Source organism: Lithobates pipiens, unplaced genomic scaffold (genome assembly GCF_037356315.1).
Source record: "Lithobates pipiens isolate NorthernLeopardFrog02 unplaced genomic scaffold, aLitPip1_a1.2 Scaffold_25, whole genome shotgun sequence".
NCBI classification, from domain to species: domain Eukaryota; kingdom Metazoa; phylum Chordata; class Amphibia; order Anura; family Ranidae; genus Lithobates; species Lithobates pipiens.
Window position 1 is genome coordinate 6,416,385 of NW_027507787.1, and position 17,030 is coordinate 6,433,414.

Sequence of the window (17,030 nt, forward strand, 5' to 3'; positions counted from 1 at the left end):
CGTAGCCACGCCCCCCACACACAGTTAGAATCACTCCATAGGAAACACTTAACGCTACAGCGCCACCTAGTGTTAACTCCTTCACTGCCAGTCACAGTTACACAGTAATCAGTGCATTTTTAATCGCACCGAGCGCTGTATAAATGTGAACGGTCCCAAAGTAGCGCCAAAAGTGTCCGATGTGTCCGCCATAATGTCGCAGTCATGATAAAAATCGCTGATCGCCGCCATTACTAGTAAAAAAAAAAAATTCATAAAAATGCCATAAAACTATGCCCTATTTTGTAGACGCTATCACTTTTGCGCAAAACAATCAAACGGTTATTGCATTTGTTTTTTTTTTGTTTGTTTTTTTGTTTTTTTTTACTAAAAATATGTAGAAGAATACATATCGGCCTAAACTGAGGGAAAAAATTTTTTTTATATATTTTTGGGGGATATTTATTATAGTTAAAAATAATGCGCTTTTTTCAAAATTGTCGCTCTTTTTTTGTTTATAGCGCAAAAAAATAAAAACCACAGAGGTGATCAAATACCACCAAAATAAAGCTATATTTGTGGGGAAAAAGGATGTCAATTTTGTTTGGGAGCCACGGCGCATAACCGTGCAATTGTCAGTTAAAGCGATGCAGTGCCGAATCGCAAAAAGTGCTCTGGTTTAGGAAGGGGGTAAATCCTTCCGAGGCTGAAGTGGTTAAACCCCATTGAAAATCTGTGGAATGATTTGAAAACTGCAGTCCACAAACGGTCACCATCAAAATGAACTTGAGCAGTTCTGCAAAGAATAGTGGGCTATTGTTGAAATGTCTAGATGTGCAAAGTTAGTAGAGACATATCCCAACAGGCTAAAGACTGTAATTAAAGCAAAAGGTGTGTCAACAAAATACTGACACAAGGGTAATATTTTTTCCAACTCTGTGATTGTTTTTTTTATTTTTTTCTATTTGTTCTGACATGTTGGTGTTGTCTTTGACTTTGATGTTATAAGTTGCACTGGACAGTACAGCTGGATAAAACAAAAACTGTCTGTCTTCATTTCAGGCTGCAGCAAAGCAACAACATGTGATCATTTTAAAGGGGCTGATTCTTTTCTATACCCTCTGTAATCCAATTGTTTAATTTTATACAGTACCACTATCTTTTTACATACGATAAAATCACAAGTGCAAAAAGGGTGCAATATGAGGAACAGCTGGAATAATAATTAAAATTATTCAGGGCTGTTTATCATTTATAAAATATTTTTCACTTTCTGTAGTTTTTTTTCATTTCAAGTAGTGCAGAAGTTCATTTGTATTACTTTGTATCAACTGAGTTCACAGATCTGCAACGGGTTAGAAATGATGACCACATTTTAATACATACGTGTTATGTTCTGCATTTTCTTACCATGAAAATGGAACTCCATGCAAACCAATAAAAAAACAGTTGTAGCACACACTCTATGTTCACTTTATTTTAATGTTTTTATTTGGCACCACGTCATACACTTTGACTTCCTTGCTTAGTTTTGTCACTACTTGTTCTGTGTTACTGCTTTCCATACCACCACCTTGCTAAGAGTGATGCTGATACATGTCCATTGAGCAGGTAGGGGGTTGAGAGGTGACAAATGAAGCTGGTGTATTGAACCAGGAAAAACGTGTGTGATCTGCCTGGCTATGCAGTGTGGTAGGTGTGAATCACAGCTTTATCTGGTGTAGTTCTACTGTATATTTAGCTGTTTGCCTGAAGTTCTGCTTCAAATTTGTGATTGACTCTGTTCTGGCCCTGTCTGCCATCCACATCCCAAGCGTGGAAAATTGGCATATGGACTTTCTCAATCAGCAGCTTCTAAATCCAGGGGGAATGGACTTTCCGTCTTGAGATGTTTCAAGCCCATTTGCCACAAATGAGGGATGTTGGCTGTAAATTTTCTGGCATCCAGATTTGACAACTTTGTTCCCAGTTCCAGGAACCCTTGTGCTTTTGCAGTGGACGCTCTAATAACCTAGAGGGATCAGTTCAACCTGATTTACTCCTTTCCACCTCCCCAATATCTCTTTGATCATCCCCCCTCCCGCCCCAGGTTGGAGGGCATTCTAGTGATTCTCATGATGCTAAATTGGTCCAGGAGGTACGTGGAAATACTGCCAAATCTACCAGATCCTTTGTCCCTAGGACCGGTGTTCTGTCCTCGGTTGCTGGCTTTATTGTCATGGCTGTTGAAGCAACAGTCCTGAGAGACAGGGGCCTATCGGACTCCATTGTCTCTACCCTTTTGAAGGCTACAAAGTCAACTTCTTGTCTACCATTCCCCTTGGAAGACCTATTTTGCATTCAAGTCATGCAAATCGAGAAGCTTTCATTTTAGAAAGTATTCTGCGGGACATATTCTGTCTTTCCTCCAGTCTGGTCAATATTTGGCTTTTAGTACCATCAATAGACAAAACTTTACCTTGGCTGTTCTTTTCCAGAGACGCTTGGCCTCTCACTCTACAGTTAAGGACTTTGTTCATGGTATCACACACATATATCCCCCTGTTAACTGTCCTGTGTCTCCTGGGGGCTTTATTTAAGTTCTCTCAGCAGTTGCCTTTTGAACCTATCAACCTTGTCTGACCCAACACATAAGGGTGCTTTTCTCGTTGCTATAATCTTTGCACAGGGTGGATTGGTGGTCTTTTCCCGTGAGGTGGTAGTTTTTTTCCACCTACCCAGGAAATTGTCCTTCCTTCCCTATGTCTTGCTTTAAAATACCCCAAGGAAATTTCTCTCCAAAGTTTTTTGATGTGGTACACTATGTAAGCTACCCTCTTGGTACTTCCCGAGAGTTCCCACAGGGGTCTCCCTGCTTCTTGTTCTACTTTCCTAGATGAATCAGAAAAGTTATTAATCAAGCATGTGATGTAAAGGATAGGGTTTCCCCCTTTCCTATGAAGGCTCACAGTACTAGATCTATGCTTAACGCACTTTTCAACATCAGGCATCTGTTTCCCAGATTTTGCAAGGCTGTCACTTGAGCTTTTGTTCACATATTTATTAAGTTCTACTAATGTTCAGGCCTCCTCTGCCAGTTTCAAGGTGCTACTGGCTGCTCTCTGAGTAAGTTGAGCCTTTCTTTCCCAATTTTTGCTCACTGGACCTGTTGGCATTGTTTTCCATGTTGGCCAGGCCAGCCCAGCCCTCAGTTTGACGATTTTTTAGATGCCCCATTGTGAAGGCTAATGATCCTAGGATGACTAAGAAAATAGGATTTTTTGACGTGCCAATAAAATCAGTTTTTGGCACAGAAGTCAGTGCTGGCACAGTGTGGAGTGAGAGGGAGTATGTGAGCAGGGAGCAGAGGACCAGAGCCCCTCACAGCGGCAGCGTGGCGAACAGCCCCCCCACTACCGGACCGAACCCCCTCATGACCGAGAGCTGCAGCAGCTGGCCAGTGCAGGAGCAGGTGTATTGAGGGCAGTAATCGCCCCACAGATGCAGACAGAGGGGGCAGGAGGACATCCAGTGGGACTGAGAGGTGGAAGGCTGACAGGGAGAGGCGGTGTGTAAGTGAAGTGCAGACCCGGAGGGAGAGTGTTGTGCTAATCAGTGAAGCGGCAGCACTGAAGGTGACTGGCTGCTAGTGTTAGATTACAAGGGGAGGCTGCCCAGAGTGACACAGAGACACAAACTACAAAACCTGAATGACAATGTATGTGAGTACCTGAGTGTTGTGTGTACCCGAGTAGTGTGTGTGGATTATTAGTACCTGAGTATTGTGAGTGCACCTGGACCCTGAGTACATAAGTGCTGCGAGTGCCCCCAATCCTCGTTAAATTAGTAGGTACGATGCCCGGCGGGTGTGGAGATGAGACTCAGTGTACATCTTGCAGCATGTATGCGTGCGTTGATCATCTGCTGGAGGGTGAATACTGCAGTGCAAAATGTAAGCACGTTGTTTCCTTGGAAGCCCAGGTTCTGAATCTAGGGAAGCAACTGTCAGCACTGAGAAGACCCTCCATACTAAAGGAGAACCAGAAACATACCCGGCAGGTGCTGGCAGGGGCCAGCACAGAGGCAGGTGGAGGAAAAGAGTACATGGGTGACAGGAAAGGTAGAGGGGAAAGTGCCAGGGAGAGGCCGATCCTGGGCTGGAACATCACAATAAGTACGCTCCATTGAGTGACATTGGTGAAACCAGTCAGGGACCAGCACTGCTGGAGCTAAAGGACTCCCCTAGCTGCCAGGGGAAGAACTCCTCCAGTGAGAGTGGGGGGGAGGGGGAGAGCAAAGGGAAAGGAAAGACCAATCATGGTGGTAGGGGACTCAATTCTTAGAGAGGGCAATCTGGGACAAAGACCTGAAGCGGCAAACTGTATACTGTCTACCAGGCGCTCGGGTTTGGCAAATCATGGATTTGGTGGATGGATTACTGGGAGGGGCTGGGGAAGACTCGGCTGTCATGGTGCACATTGGCACCAATGACAGTTAGAGGCAGATGGAGTGTCCTAAAGAACGATTTTAGGGACTTAGGAGCCAAATTGAGGAAAAGGACCTCAAAGGGTGCAGGTACGTGATTCTCCACTTCCGGGTCTGGGGTGCGCATGCGTGCCATTGGCAACCTGATCCTGCTGTTATTGGACACAGCGGGAGCCAATCTGCGGTCCAGCAGACCCGATGTCTAACGGGACCTGCCGATCGTTCCTGAGAGAGGCAATACGGCGGTCTGCCTATGTAAACAAGGCAGGTCGCCGTTCTATTGGGGGAAAGATAGAGATCCTGTGTCTAAATTAATGAAGAAATTCGATTTTTTTTTTTTTTACATTTTTTTATAGCACAAAAAATGTTAAGTTGCAGAGGTGATCGAATACTGCCAAAAGAAAGTTCTATTTGTGGGGAAAAAAGGACATCAATTTTATTTGGGTACAACGTCACACAATTGTCAGTTAAATAACGCAGTGCTGCATCAAAAAAATGGCCTGGCCATGAAGCGGGGGTCAACCTTCCGGAGCTGAAGTGGTTAAAGCACTTGCAGCTGATATACTCACTTGCCATGTATGCAGCTTCTTTTATATTTTAATCCTTGTCCGTGTTACAGTTTAAGCTGGTACCATGAATGCTGTCTCAGGTTTACTGTTTCAGTGTGGCTGCTTTCTCTTGTGGCATACTATAGAACCATTCTTGCATGTAGTAACTTGAGTTGTTTCCCCCTACAATTTCATCAATAGAAAAATACAGTTCCATAGCCTAGGTTGGCAGGGCACTACCATAATCCTCTCTACACCTCCCCTCCTCCCTTCTCCAAGTCAACAGGCTGGTCTAAGACTGCAGTGTCAACCGTTTACTCCTTTTTTTTGAAGACTGGAAGTTCAGGGAAGCAGCATTGAGAGAGCAAGAGCCAACAGCAATGAAAGTTGTAATCTAAACTTTGGGGTTGGTATGGTTAGAATTTTAACAAATGGTTTACTGGGGAATGTTGTATTGTACTAAATGCGTTAAACTTAAAAAAAAGATGATCATATATGGCAGTGGCCCTCCAGCTGTTGCATAACTACTGATCCCATGAGACATTGCAAGGTATACGGTTACAAGCATGACTTCCAAAGGCAGAGGCATGATGGGACTTGTAGTTCTGTAACAGCTGGAGGGCCACAGGTTGAGTACCCATGATTTATGGTATAATACAAAATGTAGGTACGAGCCCAGAATTACTGTAGCTTTGGATGGTGATTTGTTTGTGCGGTTTTTTTTTTGTTTTTTTTTTTGTGTCTAACTGTAGGACTCTGATCTTTTCACAGTTTATTGCTGCCAATGACAAACTGTGGTTCTGGCTGGAGGTGAACTCTGTGGTGGATTTCTTTACAGTGCCTCCCGTGTTTGTATCGGTTTATTTAAACAGAAGCTGGTTGGGTAAGTAAAATAAGATCTTTTTGTTTCAGTATGCCAGATGGCTAATAAAGTCTATATAACCAATTAAGCAAGCAATTGTAGGTTTTATTTAAGTTGGGGGGGGGGGGTTCTCCTTTTTTTTTTTTTTGAAAATGCAACAATCTCATCACTGATCATCATGTACTGCTGCTCCCTTATTCTTCAGTCATAGGGTGGGGCAAGTCCTTGACCAAGCTGCATTTCACGACACTGGACAAAATTGTAGTCCTGACTACTTTCTCTGTCCAAGAAGAGCAAATCTCAGGAGGTGGCTCAACTGGGGTTGCCACCTTTTCTTCAAGCCAAACCCAAACACTTTGGCAGCCGGGGACACCTTTGAGTGCCCCAAGAAGAATAGTGGGTGTGACCAAATTGCTCTTGCTGACATCATCGCCCTGCTCCCCAGTGATCCCGAACCTGCCCACAGCTCCTGAACAGCAACAAATTTGTGTGTGACTGCCTTGGATACTTGGGGAGCCACAGCCTGGTCTGAATAATGTGTCCGGGTTTCAGTCCACCTGAAACCCGGACACACGACTCAAAACCCAGCCTGTCTGGGTGAATCCATGACAGGTGGCAACCCTAGGCTCTACAGAATTACAACTATATGGAAGATAACACTGTTTACACATTCGTTTAAGAGCTGTGGATTTCACTTCTGTTAAAATTATAAAGTTCTAGTTCTGCTTTAAAAATGTAGTGGTTATACAAAAGTCTTATGTCAAATGGGAGTGATCTTTGCAGCAATAGAATGACAATCTTGAATTTCAGAGTGAGAAGGTGAGTAAAGAGATCATTCAAATGTGTTTTTATTATTAATCTTTAACAGTTGTGTTTTTTTTTGTCATTCTTTTTGAGGATGATTGCATTAAAGGGGTTGTAAAGGAATTATTTTTTTTTTTTAAATAACAAACATGTTATACTTACCTCCCCTGTGCAGCTCGTTTTGCACAGAATGGCCCCGACCTGCTCTTTTGGGGTCCCTCTGCGGCTCCTTCCCGCAAGGACTCCACAACTTCATGTGAGCTCCCTCGCATGATGTGGAGTGCTTGCGGGCACGCTCCCGTGATACAGCCAGCGGCTATAGCCGCTCGCTGTATCACTCGGCCCCGCCCCCCCGGCGCGCAGCGTCATTGGATGTGATTGACAGCAGCGCGAGCCAATGGCTGCGCTGCTTTCAATCCATCCTATGTAAACAATCAGCGGCCAGGCTGATTGGCGAAGAGAATGTCGGGGACGAGCACGGGACTTTTGTGGGGTCAGAATAGTATATGAGGGGGGGGGCCGGGGGGGGGCCCAGTATTGTCAGATGTTTTTTCACCTTAATGCATAGAATGCATTAAGGTGAAAAAACTTTTACCTTTACAACCCCTTTAAATAAATGTCTGTAAGGGAAAAGCCGGGCCACATAGCCGGACCTTGGCCCTGGTTGGGTGGGTGTCTCTCCAGGACATCCCAATACAGACCGATTTATCCAACATAGTTGTATCTCTATGTCTAATTCTTTAATATGTGACATATTATTAATTTTCCTTTATGCAAATTATACCAGTTTTATTAATTGTTATGATTATATTCTTCACATATATGTATTGATAAAAGATTCCCATATTACTCTCTATACGGTAATTGTACTATTGTTATCACAAATTAATAACTGAGAAGTTCCTTTATTCAAGTTTGGTAGCCCTATACAATGTTAAAACTTGTATTATTAACTTGTATCGCATCATTCTCAATAAATTATTTTAAAAATAAATAAATGTCTGTACACCATAAGCATTTTACATGCAGTAACTTTCATCCCTATGGAAGATGCACTTACTGAAAACCACTGCAAAATTGCAGTGAGCGCGGATTTAAAAAATGCACACTAGACGTAACTGCATTGGTTGGTACGCTAGCATTGGTTATTACTCTAGCATTGGTTATTACTCTAGCATTGGTTATTACTCTAGCATTGGTTATTACTCTAGCATTGGTTGGTACGCTAGCATTGGTTGGTACGCTAGCATTGGTTGGTACGCTAGCATTGGTTGGTACGCTAGCATTGGTTGGTACGCTAGCATTGGTTGGTACGCTAGCATTGGTTGGTACGCTAGCATCGGTTGGTACGCTAGCATCGGTTGGTACGCTAGCATCGGTTGGTACGCTAGCATCGGTTGGTACTCTAGCATCGGTTGGTACTCTAGCACTGAAAACTATTTTATTTTTTAAACTCAGAGTGTTGGTTATATTTAGGTTAATAGGCAAGGAAATGTGGGTGCTGAAACTTAATGAACTAAGGTAGCAAACTGTTGAAGGCTTTACCTAGTATTTTAAAATAGATTCTGCATTAAATAAGCAACCAGTGTAGGGACACACAACACAGGGGGACACAGTAAAGAAGTATATGGATGAAAGGTGTATATTGCTCCAGGACCAGGATGTTAAGAGGAAGGCCACAGCACAGTGTGTTAGTTATACTTGGGGGAAGCTTACTGTACTAGTTAGCCGAAGTTAGTACATCGATCTTCCCGCTGAGCTATTGCGTCCTGACCAGGGAACTGTCCCCCACCATAACACACCAGTCAACGCTTGCTGCCATTGGCTGCCAGTGCTGATCAGATGCTGGTTTTTCAGCATGCCCGTTCGGCCAACCTTTGATGCACAGGATGATGTTCTCTTGAACCTGCCAATATTGGGCACATGTGTATGCGACTTACAGTACATCTTGCAAAATGGTCCAATCCATTCATTTGATTGAGTGGAATTTTTACTTTTTCTTAGCAGCTGATCTGCTTTATATAAATGTTATTTATAAAAAGAAAAGTACACTTTGTAACTATATAAGGACTTTTGCTTCATCCTAGTTATTGATTTCTGTATATCATCCTACTTTACAGCATCATTAAAACGCCCTGTGTTATGTTCAAATGACAACTTGGATAAAATACAATTGTTAAAAATCCCCTTTGTTCACTCTGTCCAAAAAAGAAAAAAAAAGAACACTGTGGAGGATAGAAATATTTTCTGAAATATTTTAAGACTGGTAAATAAAACATCCTAAAGTACAGGCTAATTAACAATTTAGGTAGTTGGATAGTTTAATCCTATATTGTTTAGTTAGCGCTATAGTTAGTACTGCCTTGGCTTGCTGACTGCCCTATAGCAGTTTTACTGCTACAGGGCGGCAGCTCTCTGCAAGATCACATGTATATATACGTAGTCCTGCACATCTGCCTGCAGGGGGTGCACCACTTCACAGCAGAAGCCGATCTGCGGGTGCTGGGCACTCAATCTCTTTCGGCACCCATCGATCGTCAGTAAACTACACAGAACGGGGATCTGCCTATGTAAACAAGGCAGATCACATTTAGTAATGGGAAGGGATGGGTTTTGTTCCTGCAAAACAGGGACTAGAAACCATCTCTTCCCCCTAGTAAAAGCAGCCCACATAGTAAAAAAGCACTGGCTAGGCACATAGTTAACCCTTTCATCGCCCCAGATGTTTAACCCTTTCCCAGCCATAATCGAGCAATTGTCATGTAAAATAACGCAGTGCTGTATTACAAAGAATGGTCTGGTCATGAAGAGGGGTAAACCTTCCAGGGGTCAAGTGGTTAATGTAACCGTTCAACTCTAGACAGTATCTTGCTTATGGTTCCTCCTGTTCATGTTTATCCAAAATAAAAATGCATGTGTCATTACCTCCTAGGGGAAGTTTGATTTGTGTTTCATTATATATCTGATATATGCATTCAAAATCTTACCCAGTGGATTTAAAAGAACATTTCATACAAAGCCTATTCATATTGCTTTTTGTAAAAGATTACAAGGTAGCATAAATGTAACATTACATATTACATTTGGAAAGGCCGCAGTTAGACCCCTTACACATTGGAGGCGTTTTTCAGGCGATTTAGCACTAAAAATAGCACCTGTAAAGCACTTGAAAAATGCCTCATCTGCAGCCCCAGTGTGAAAGCCTAAATGCTTTCACATTGGAGCCCTGCGCTGGTAGGGCATTCAAAAAAAAAGTCCTGCAAGCAGCGTCTTTGGGGTAGTGGAGGGGAGAGGTGTATACATCGCTCCTGCCCATTGAAATGAATGGGCACCGCTGCCGAAGCTCCTGCAAAGTGCTCCGGAAGCGGCGTTACACGGGCGCCATTAACCCCTTCTTCGGGCGCTAGTGGGGTTTAAAAGCACTCCACTAGCGGGCAAAAAGTGCCGCTAAAACAATGATAAATTGCTGCTAAAACTAGCGGCTCTTTACCACTATTGTGGCCATGGTGGCAAAGTGTAAGGGCTCTTAGGTTTAAGCATGTGAGGATATCTTTCCTCGGCTTGCATTTGTGATAGTTTTACTGGCAGAAATAGGAGCTGACCCAACTGAGGTCAGTGGGGAAATGCTGATAAGTAAGAATAGTTGATAAAGTACACGATAGGGGATTTTATAAACGTGAATTCAAGTAATGGGGCTATAAAGTAAATATAATGTTACATACACTATAATGTAAAGTAATTTTTAAATTTCAAATTGTTTATTTTTCAGTACAAAGAGATCGTAAACAAGGTTAGCGTATACAAAAAACTTTTCGGTCTACTATACATTGCTATAGATTACTATACATTGCTACATATGGCAGCACAGTGGCATAGTGGTTAGCACTCTCACCTAGCAGTAAGAAGGGTTGCTGGTTCAAATCCCAACCATGACACTACCTGCCTGGAGTTTGCATGTTCTCCCTGTGCCTGCGTGGGTTTCCTCCGGGTACTCCGGTTTCCTCCCACAATCCAAAGACATGCAGGTAGGTTAATTGGCTTCTGTCCAAAAATTGGCCCTAGTATATGAATGGGGACCTGGGATTGTGGGCTCCTTGAGGGTAGGGACTGATGTGAGTGCAATGTACAGGGATAGGGACAATTGTGGACACTCACTCAGGTTGAACTGGTATCTTTATTCAACCTTACTAACTATGAAACTATGAAACATTACTAATGAATGGGAAGCAAGTTGATCCCAGGACCGACTTGGTCCAGAAGACCCGCTACAGTCTTGGGGATTCGGTAGAGAGCCCAGGCCCAAAGTTTTAGAGAAGGCTCAGAGACCCAGGGGAACCAGCCTAGCACCCCTGATGGGAGCTTGCTGTACCAGGCTAGCTCCCTCCGGGCTCCCAGAGACCGTCTGCGCTATCTGTTGACCCAGAACGAGCCCAGAATGCTGAAGATATGGGGACCTGGAATGAGAGTCTCAGAGTGAAATCCCCTTGACCAATTAACCAAGCTACCAAATCAGTCCGGTTGAGTAATGAGGCCTAGTTACTATTGCAAAAACACAAACAAGAAAATAAAAATAAAAAGAGGGAAGGAAATAAACTGTAGAAAGATAAGAGAGGAAACAGAAGGTAATGTAATTTTTATAGTTCTGTAATTAAAGTGCATCTAAAGCCAAATTTTTTTATTTTTTAAAGTTTTGACTGATATTATGCCTGATGTTTTTCATTGCCTGTGTCTCAGGATTTCCCTTCACTACCTGTCCTGGAGACATAACAGGAAGTCTCAGCAAATCTCTCTGATACAGTATGTTTGTTACTAAAACATGTATCCCCATAAGAAAAACTGTAACATTTTGGATTTTCCCTCCCCATGTCCCAGGCACGGTGGTAATGTGGCACATAGAAATGGTGAATCACTGCATTTGGGACATAGAGTGCAATAAAAACAAAAACCAACAAAGGATTTAAAAGTTCTTCACTCTGTCCAAAACAAAATGGTGAGAAAAAATGGTTTGGGCATTAGACGTAAATTAGGTGGTTCCAAAAATAACTTGCTTGTATGTGATTTCCTGGGTACCTCCAAAAATAAAAGTGAGGCTACTGTAGATGGAGGATTTGAAAATCTGTAGGGTGGATGGCAAAGCTAGGAACTCCTAAGAGTTAATTGTGCCTCAGTTGCCACAGGTATATATAGGAGCACAGTGACTCAGTCTAAGGCTAGCTGGATGATCAAACAAAAAAGGAACGGATTCCATCATCCTCAGAACCGAGGTGGATTGGAGAATACTCCTTGCTGCACTATATGTTGTATTCTGACAGCAGGGACTCCTCTGCTGTGAAAATACACTGATCAGCACTGCAGCCGTTTGGCTGCATACGCAGATTGAGTGGAAATTTTTTAGCAGTCCTGTTCGAGAGAAGTCGATTGTTAGAGCAACTTCTCTGGTGCATCAGCTATAGATGGATCGAAATTTGGCTGGTCCCTGCTGAACCGGCCAAATTTCGATCCATCCATGGGCAGCCTATGTTCATCCAAACTTTACATTTTGTTTTTAGGTTGGTTGAACCCTTCATTGTTTTGTTGAGAGCTCCTGTAAAATGTTCTTCACACAGAATACTCAGACTACTGTTTGGGGGAATGAACCCTCTATATTACTTTAGAAACTGCTTTCTTGAATACCCACTTATACTTACTAACCATAGAGTTGATGGGGCGAGTCTAGATGGCAGAAAAAAAAAACTATTAGGGGTCTCGGGATACCCTCAATTCATCCCCATCTGGTCTAGCAACCTGCTTCTGGAGATTCTAACGTTACAGGGGTTTCCAGGGTTGGGCAAAAAGTCTTAATACATTTGTGTATGAACATGATTATGTATGATTATGTGAATCTTTGACTTTATTGTTCTGATGGAAATGTGAGTAAGGTTCCTGGTTTTTGATCTTTACCCTTCCCAGTATTGTAAGGTATATTTTTCTGTATACGTTTGTGCTTGAAAATCTGTAGTACCTGTTGAATGTGAACTCTTTAACTGTATCTTAATGGATTGTATAATCTATTGTTCTCTCAATGAAAACTTGTTCTGATTTAAAAAAAAAAAATGCATGCATAGCATTTTCCATGAATTCTGTTGGTTGTAGTTCACACCGGTGCAGTCAACAAAACTAGAACTATAGAACACATCCGAAACTTGGCAACATGCACCAGAATGCATAAAAATTGCATCAAGAATGCACATGCAGAAACATCCGTAATGCAGAAATTGTGGTGTGAACCACCCTCCATGTTTTCTCTTTAAAAAGCTGCGACTCTGTACTTCTTGGTTACCCCCACCCCCTTAGGGTTAGGAAATTAAGTCCTAAAAGTGTATGCCAAAGTATAAATGCTGTGTAGATCTATACCTTTTTTTCAATATAAATAAAGCTAGGTGGTCAGAAATACTTATGTTTAAATTTTACAGAATTAGCCAGGGGAACAGTTTCTCAAGTCTCAAATATTAAAGGGTGTATTTATAAAAAAAAGTTACGACTTGTGTGATAAGACCCTTGTCTCTGTAAATTTTACTTCTCATAGATCAGTCTGCCCCAATTTAATGTAAAGTTCACCCCAGTTCAGTAAAAAAAAAAAAAGTTTTAGACCTGTGTTCAGGGGCATACAAAAATGTAGCATCCCAAATTTGCATTTAGAGAGGAGCTTACTGCCATCATTTATACACGTACACACATAAACACATGTAAATGTGTAAATTAATTCCACTGGACAGAATGGTACAGGATCATCTAGTTCCGTGACTCTCTGCTCTCCTTGCTGCTTTCAATACTGGGCTTACAGAAAGTAGTGATGCCGCTGTTACTATTCCTGTCAGCCTTATAGTAGAAGGAACTTGCAGTGCCCCATCCCTACAATACACGCTGCACCCGAGGTTACTATTAGAAATCATAGGGCCCTGTACAGCCTTCCTGATGAAGGCAACCCAACCCCACCTTCACCCCCACCCCCTAAGATGCAGTGTTACAGTGACACTGACTTTATCCACCTACACCCTAAAAAAAAAGTACCTCCTCTGCTCCCACCTCCTGGACCCCTCTGTCATGATGGGCTCCAGGGAAATGTAATTTAGGCCCTCTTAAGCATGTAGGACCGGTGATGTGGTCTAGTAAAATTAATTTATTTAGGCAGAAATTAAAAATAAAACTACCCCGGGCTCTCCTGTTGAGGCCTGGGGCCCAGTACAAGAGGACCACTTGTACTCCCTTATCATTGGCCCTGGCTGCACCCAGGGCAGCTGTCCCTTCTGCCCACCTCTTGTCACAGCCTTGCTCTGGTCTATGTAATTACACACCATAAATTAGCATTTTTTTGTTTTGTTTTTTTTCGCCAGAAAGGTCCAGCCTAGTTAGGAGTAATTTAATATGTCCATGAACATGAAGCCTTAGAGGTGAGTTTACATCCACAGAAAATGTATACAAGGCAGGAGTCCAATAAGTGCTTAAAGATGCTTACAAAGAGCTTTTGGTTAATTAGATGTAAAGATTGCTACCTGTTGGAGAAAGAGTACCTCGCTGAGTAAAGTGTCTAGTTTATTTCAGTGTAAACAAACTAAAATTTTGCTGTTATCAATTTAAGTGATGTAACTTCACATTACTTGCATTCTTTTGTGTGTCTTGAGCTTTAATCTTGAAAATGGCCCATTGTGCCTTGGGTTTCTGTAAGTACTAACATTTGTCAGATATGGATGGACCTTTTAATCAGTGGTATTGTGCCCTCTTTATAGTTTTCATGATTAATTGTATGTTATATGTAGACATACCAGCTATTCTGCTTTCCAATTAATAGAAGATATAACTTTGTAGTGTAAAGCATAATACCACTGATTCATCAACTGTGCGCCTTCATACCGTGTTTGCATAATGAATGTATAGACCAAACTTATATCACCCAGTATAACATGTAGGTACCTGCAATAAATAACTTAAACTGTGAATTTACCCATATTATATATTTATATTGTATATAGATGAAGGAAAATATTTTGCTCCATAATTTTAGAATCTGTACAGTAAAGTAATATTGTGAAGATCCTAATTGATCAAGGATTCAAATACATTTTGTGATGACTACTGCCATCTACTGGTAGTACCTCATAATATGTGTCCACTGGTTCACGTACAAACCCCAGCAGTGAATTACAATATTATATACAGTGGTGTGAAAAAGTGTTTGCCCCCTTCCTCATTTCCTGTTCCTTTGCATGTTTGTCACACTTAAGTGTTTCGGAACATCAAACCAATTTAAACAATAGTCAAGGACAACACAAGTAAACACAAAATGCAATTTGTAAATGAAGGTGTTTATTATTAAAGGTGAAAAAAAATCCAAACCATCATGGCCCTGTGTGAAAAAGTGATTGCCCCCTAAACCTAATAACTGGTTGGGCCACCCTTAGCAGCAACAACTGCAACCAAGCGTTTGCGATAACGTGCAATGAGGCTTTTACAGCGTCCTGGAGGAATTTTGGCCCACTCATCTTTGCAGAATTGTCCTAATTCAGTTACATTAGAGGGTTTTCGAGCATGAACGGCCTTTTTAAGGTCATACCACAACATCTCAATAGGATTCAGGTCAGGACTTTGGCTAGGCCACTCCAAAGTCTTCATTTTGTTTTTCTTCAGCCATTCGGTGGTGGACTTGCTGGTGTGTTTAGGATCATTGTCCTGCTGCAGAACCCAAGTTCGTTTCAGCTTGAGTACACGAACAGATGGTCGGACATTCTCCTTCAGGATCTCTTGGTAGACAGCAGAATTCATAGTTTCTTTTATCACAGCAAGTCTTCCAGGTCCTGAAGCAGCAAAACAGCCCCAGACCATCACACTACCACCACCATATTTTACTGTTGGTATAATGTTCTTTTTATGAAATGCAGTGTTCCTTCTACGCCAGATATACTTGGACACACACCTTCCAAAGAGTTCCACTTTTGTCTCATCGGTCCACAGAATGTTGTCCCAAAAGTCTTGGGGATCATCAAGATGTGTTGTGGAGAAATTGAGACGAGCTTTGATGTTCTTTTTGCTCAGCAGTGGTTTTCTCCTTGGAACTCTGCCATGCAGGCCATTTTTGCCCAGTCTTTTCCTGATGGTGGAGGCATGAACGCTGACCTTAACTGAGGCAAGTGAGGCCTGCAGTTCCTTGGACGTTGTTGTGGGGTCTTTTGTGACCTCTTGGATGAGTCGTCGCTGCGCTCTTGGGGTAATTTTGGGCGGCCGGCCACTCCTGGGAAGGTTCACCACTGTTCCATGTCTTCGCCATTTGTGGATAATGGCTCTCACTGTGGTTCGCTGGATTCCCAAAGCTTTGGAAATGGCTTTATAACCCTTTCCAGACTGATAGATCTCAATTACTTTCTTTCTCAATTGTTCCTGAATTTCTTTGGGTCTCGGCATGATGTGTAGCTTTTAAGGATCTTCTGGTGGACCTTACTGTGTCAAGCAGCTCCTATTTAAGTGATGCCTTGATTGTGAACAGGTGTGGCAATAATCAGGCCTGGGTGTGGCTAGAGAAATTGAACTCAGGTGTGGACAACCACAGTTATAGTATGTTTTAACAAGGGGGGCAATCACTTTTTCACACAGGGCCATGATGGTTTGGATTTTTTTTCACCTTTAATAATAAACACCTTCATTTACAAATTGCATTTTGTGTTTACTTGTGTTGTCCTTGACTATTGTTTAAATTGGTTTGATGTTCCGAAACACTTAAGTGTGACAAACATGCAAAGGAACAGGAAATGAGGAAGGGGGCAAACACTTTTTCACACCACTGTACATTATATCTGTGCACTGAAGATGTTTTTCAATAAATGTCTTTAACAAAAAATTTTTTAGTGCCTTCTTTCTTTCCCAAGATATGATCACCTTCGCAAATCCACTCATGTTCCCCCACTGCACACAAATTATAAGCAGCTATGCCACCATAGAGGAATATACAGTAAAAAATAGGAACGTTTTTTAAAAAGAGATCAGAGAAACTTAAAAAAAAAAAGAATACTTAGTAGCTAGCTCAAAAAAAACATAAAAAGCACAAGACATTTCAAAGAGATATTAATAACTTTAAAGAAAATCAAGTTTATCAGTGACAGGATAAAGACAAAGAAATTGAAGACTCTGCAGCCTCGTCCTCCAATGAGTAAACTTTCGGGAACACAAAATAATCCTCCTAATGTTTCCAATAAAAAACTTTATCCAAAAAAAGAGGGCTGAAAATAGGAGTTGTAATAAAGTGTAATTTCTCCATACCTGTATATAGCAAGGTTGAGCCTTTGATGGCTCAGAAAGCATTTCATAGACCTTTCAATTGGGATGAATTTAAAATCAATCCAAAC

The 17,030-nt window shown here is 41.9% G+C and overlaps 1 protein-coding gene across 27 annotated transcripts in view; it reads left to right on the top strand.

Annotated features, from left to right (window-relative positions):
• KCNMA1 (potassium calcium-activated channel subfamily M alpha 1) overlaps positions 1-17,030 on the top strand; it is a 908,686-nt gene that overhangs the window by 353,720 nt on the left and 537,936 nt on the right. For all 27 annotated transcript variants that reach the window (XM_077453994.1, XM_077453993.1, XM_077453995.1 and 24 more), the window contains exon 5: positions 5,763-5,874. In XM_077453994.1, the coding sequence (XP_077310120.1) occupies positions 5,763-5,874 (112 nt within the window). The remainder of the gene's footprint in view (positions 1-5,762; positions 5,875-17,030) is intronic.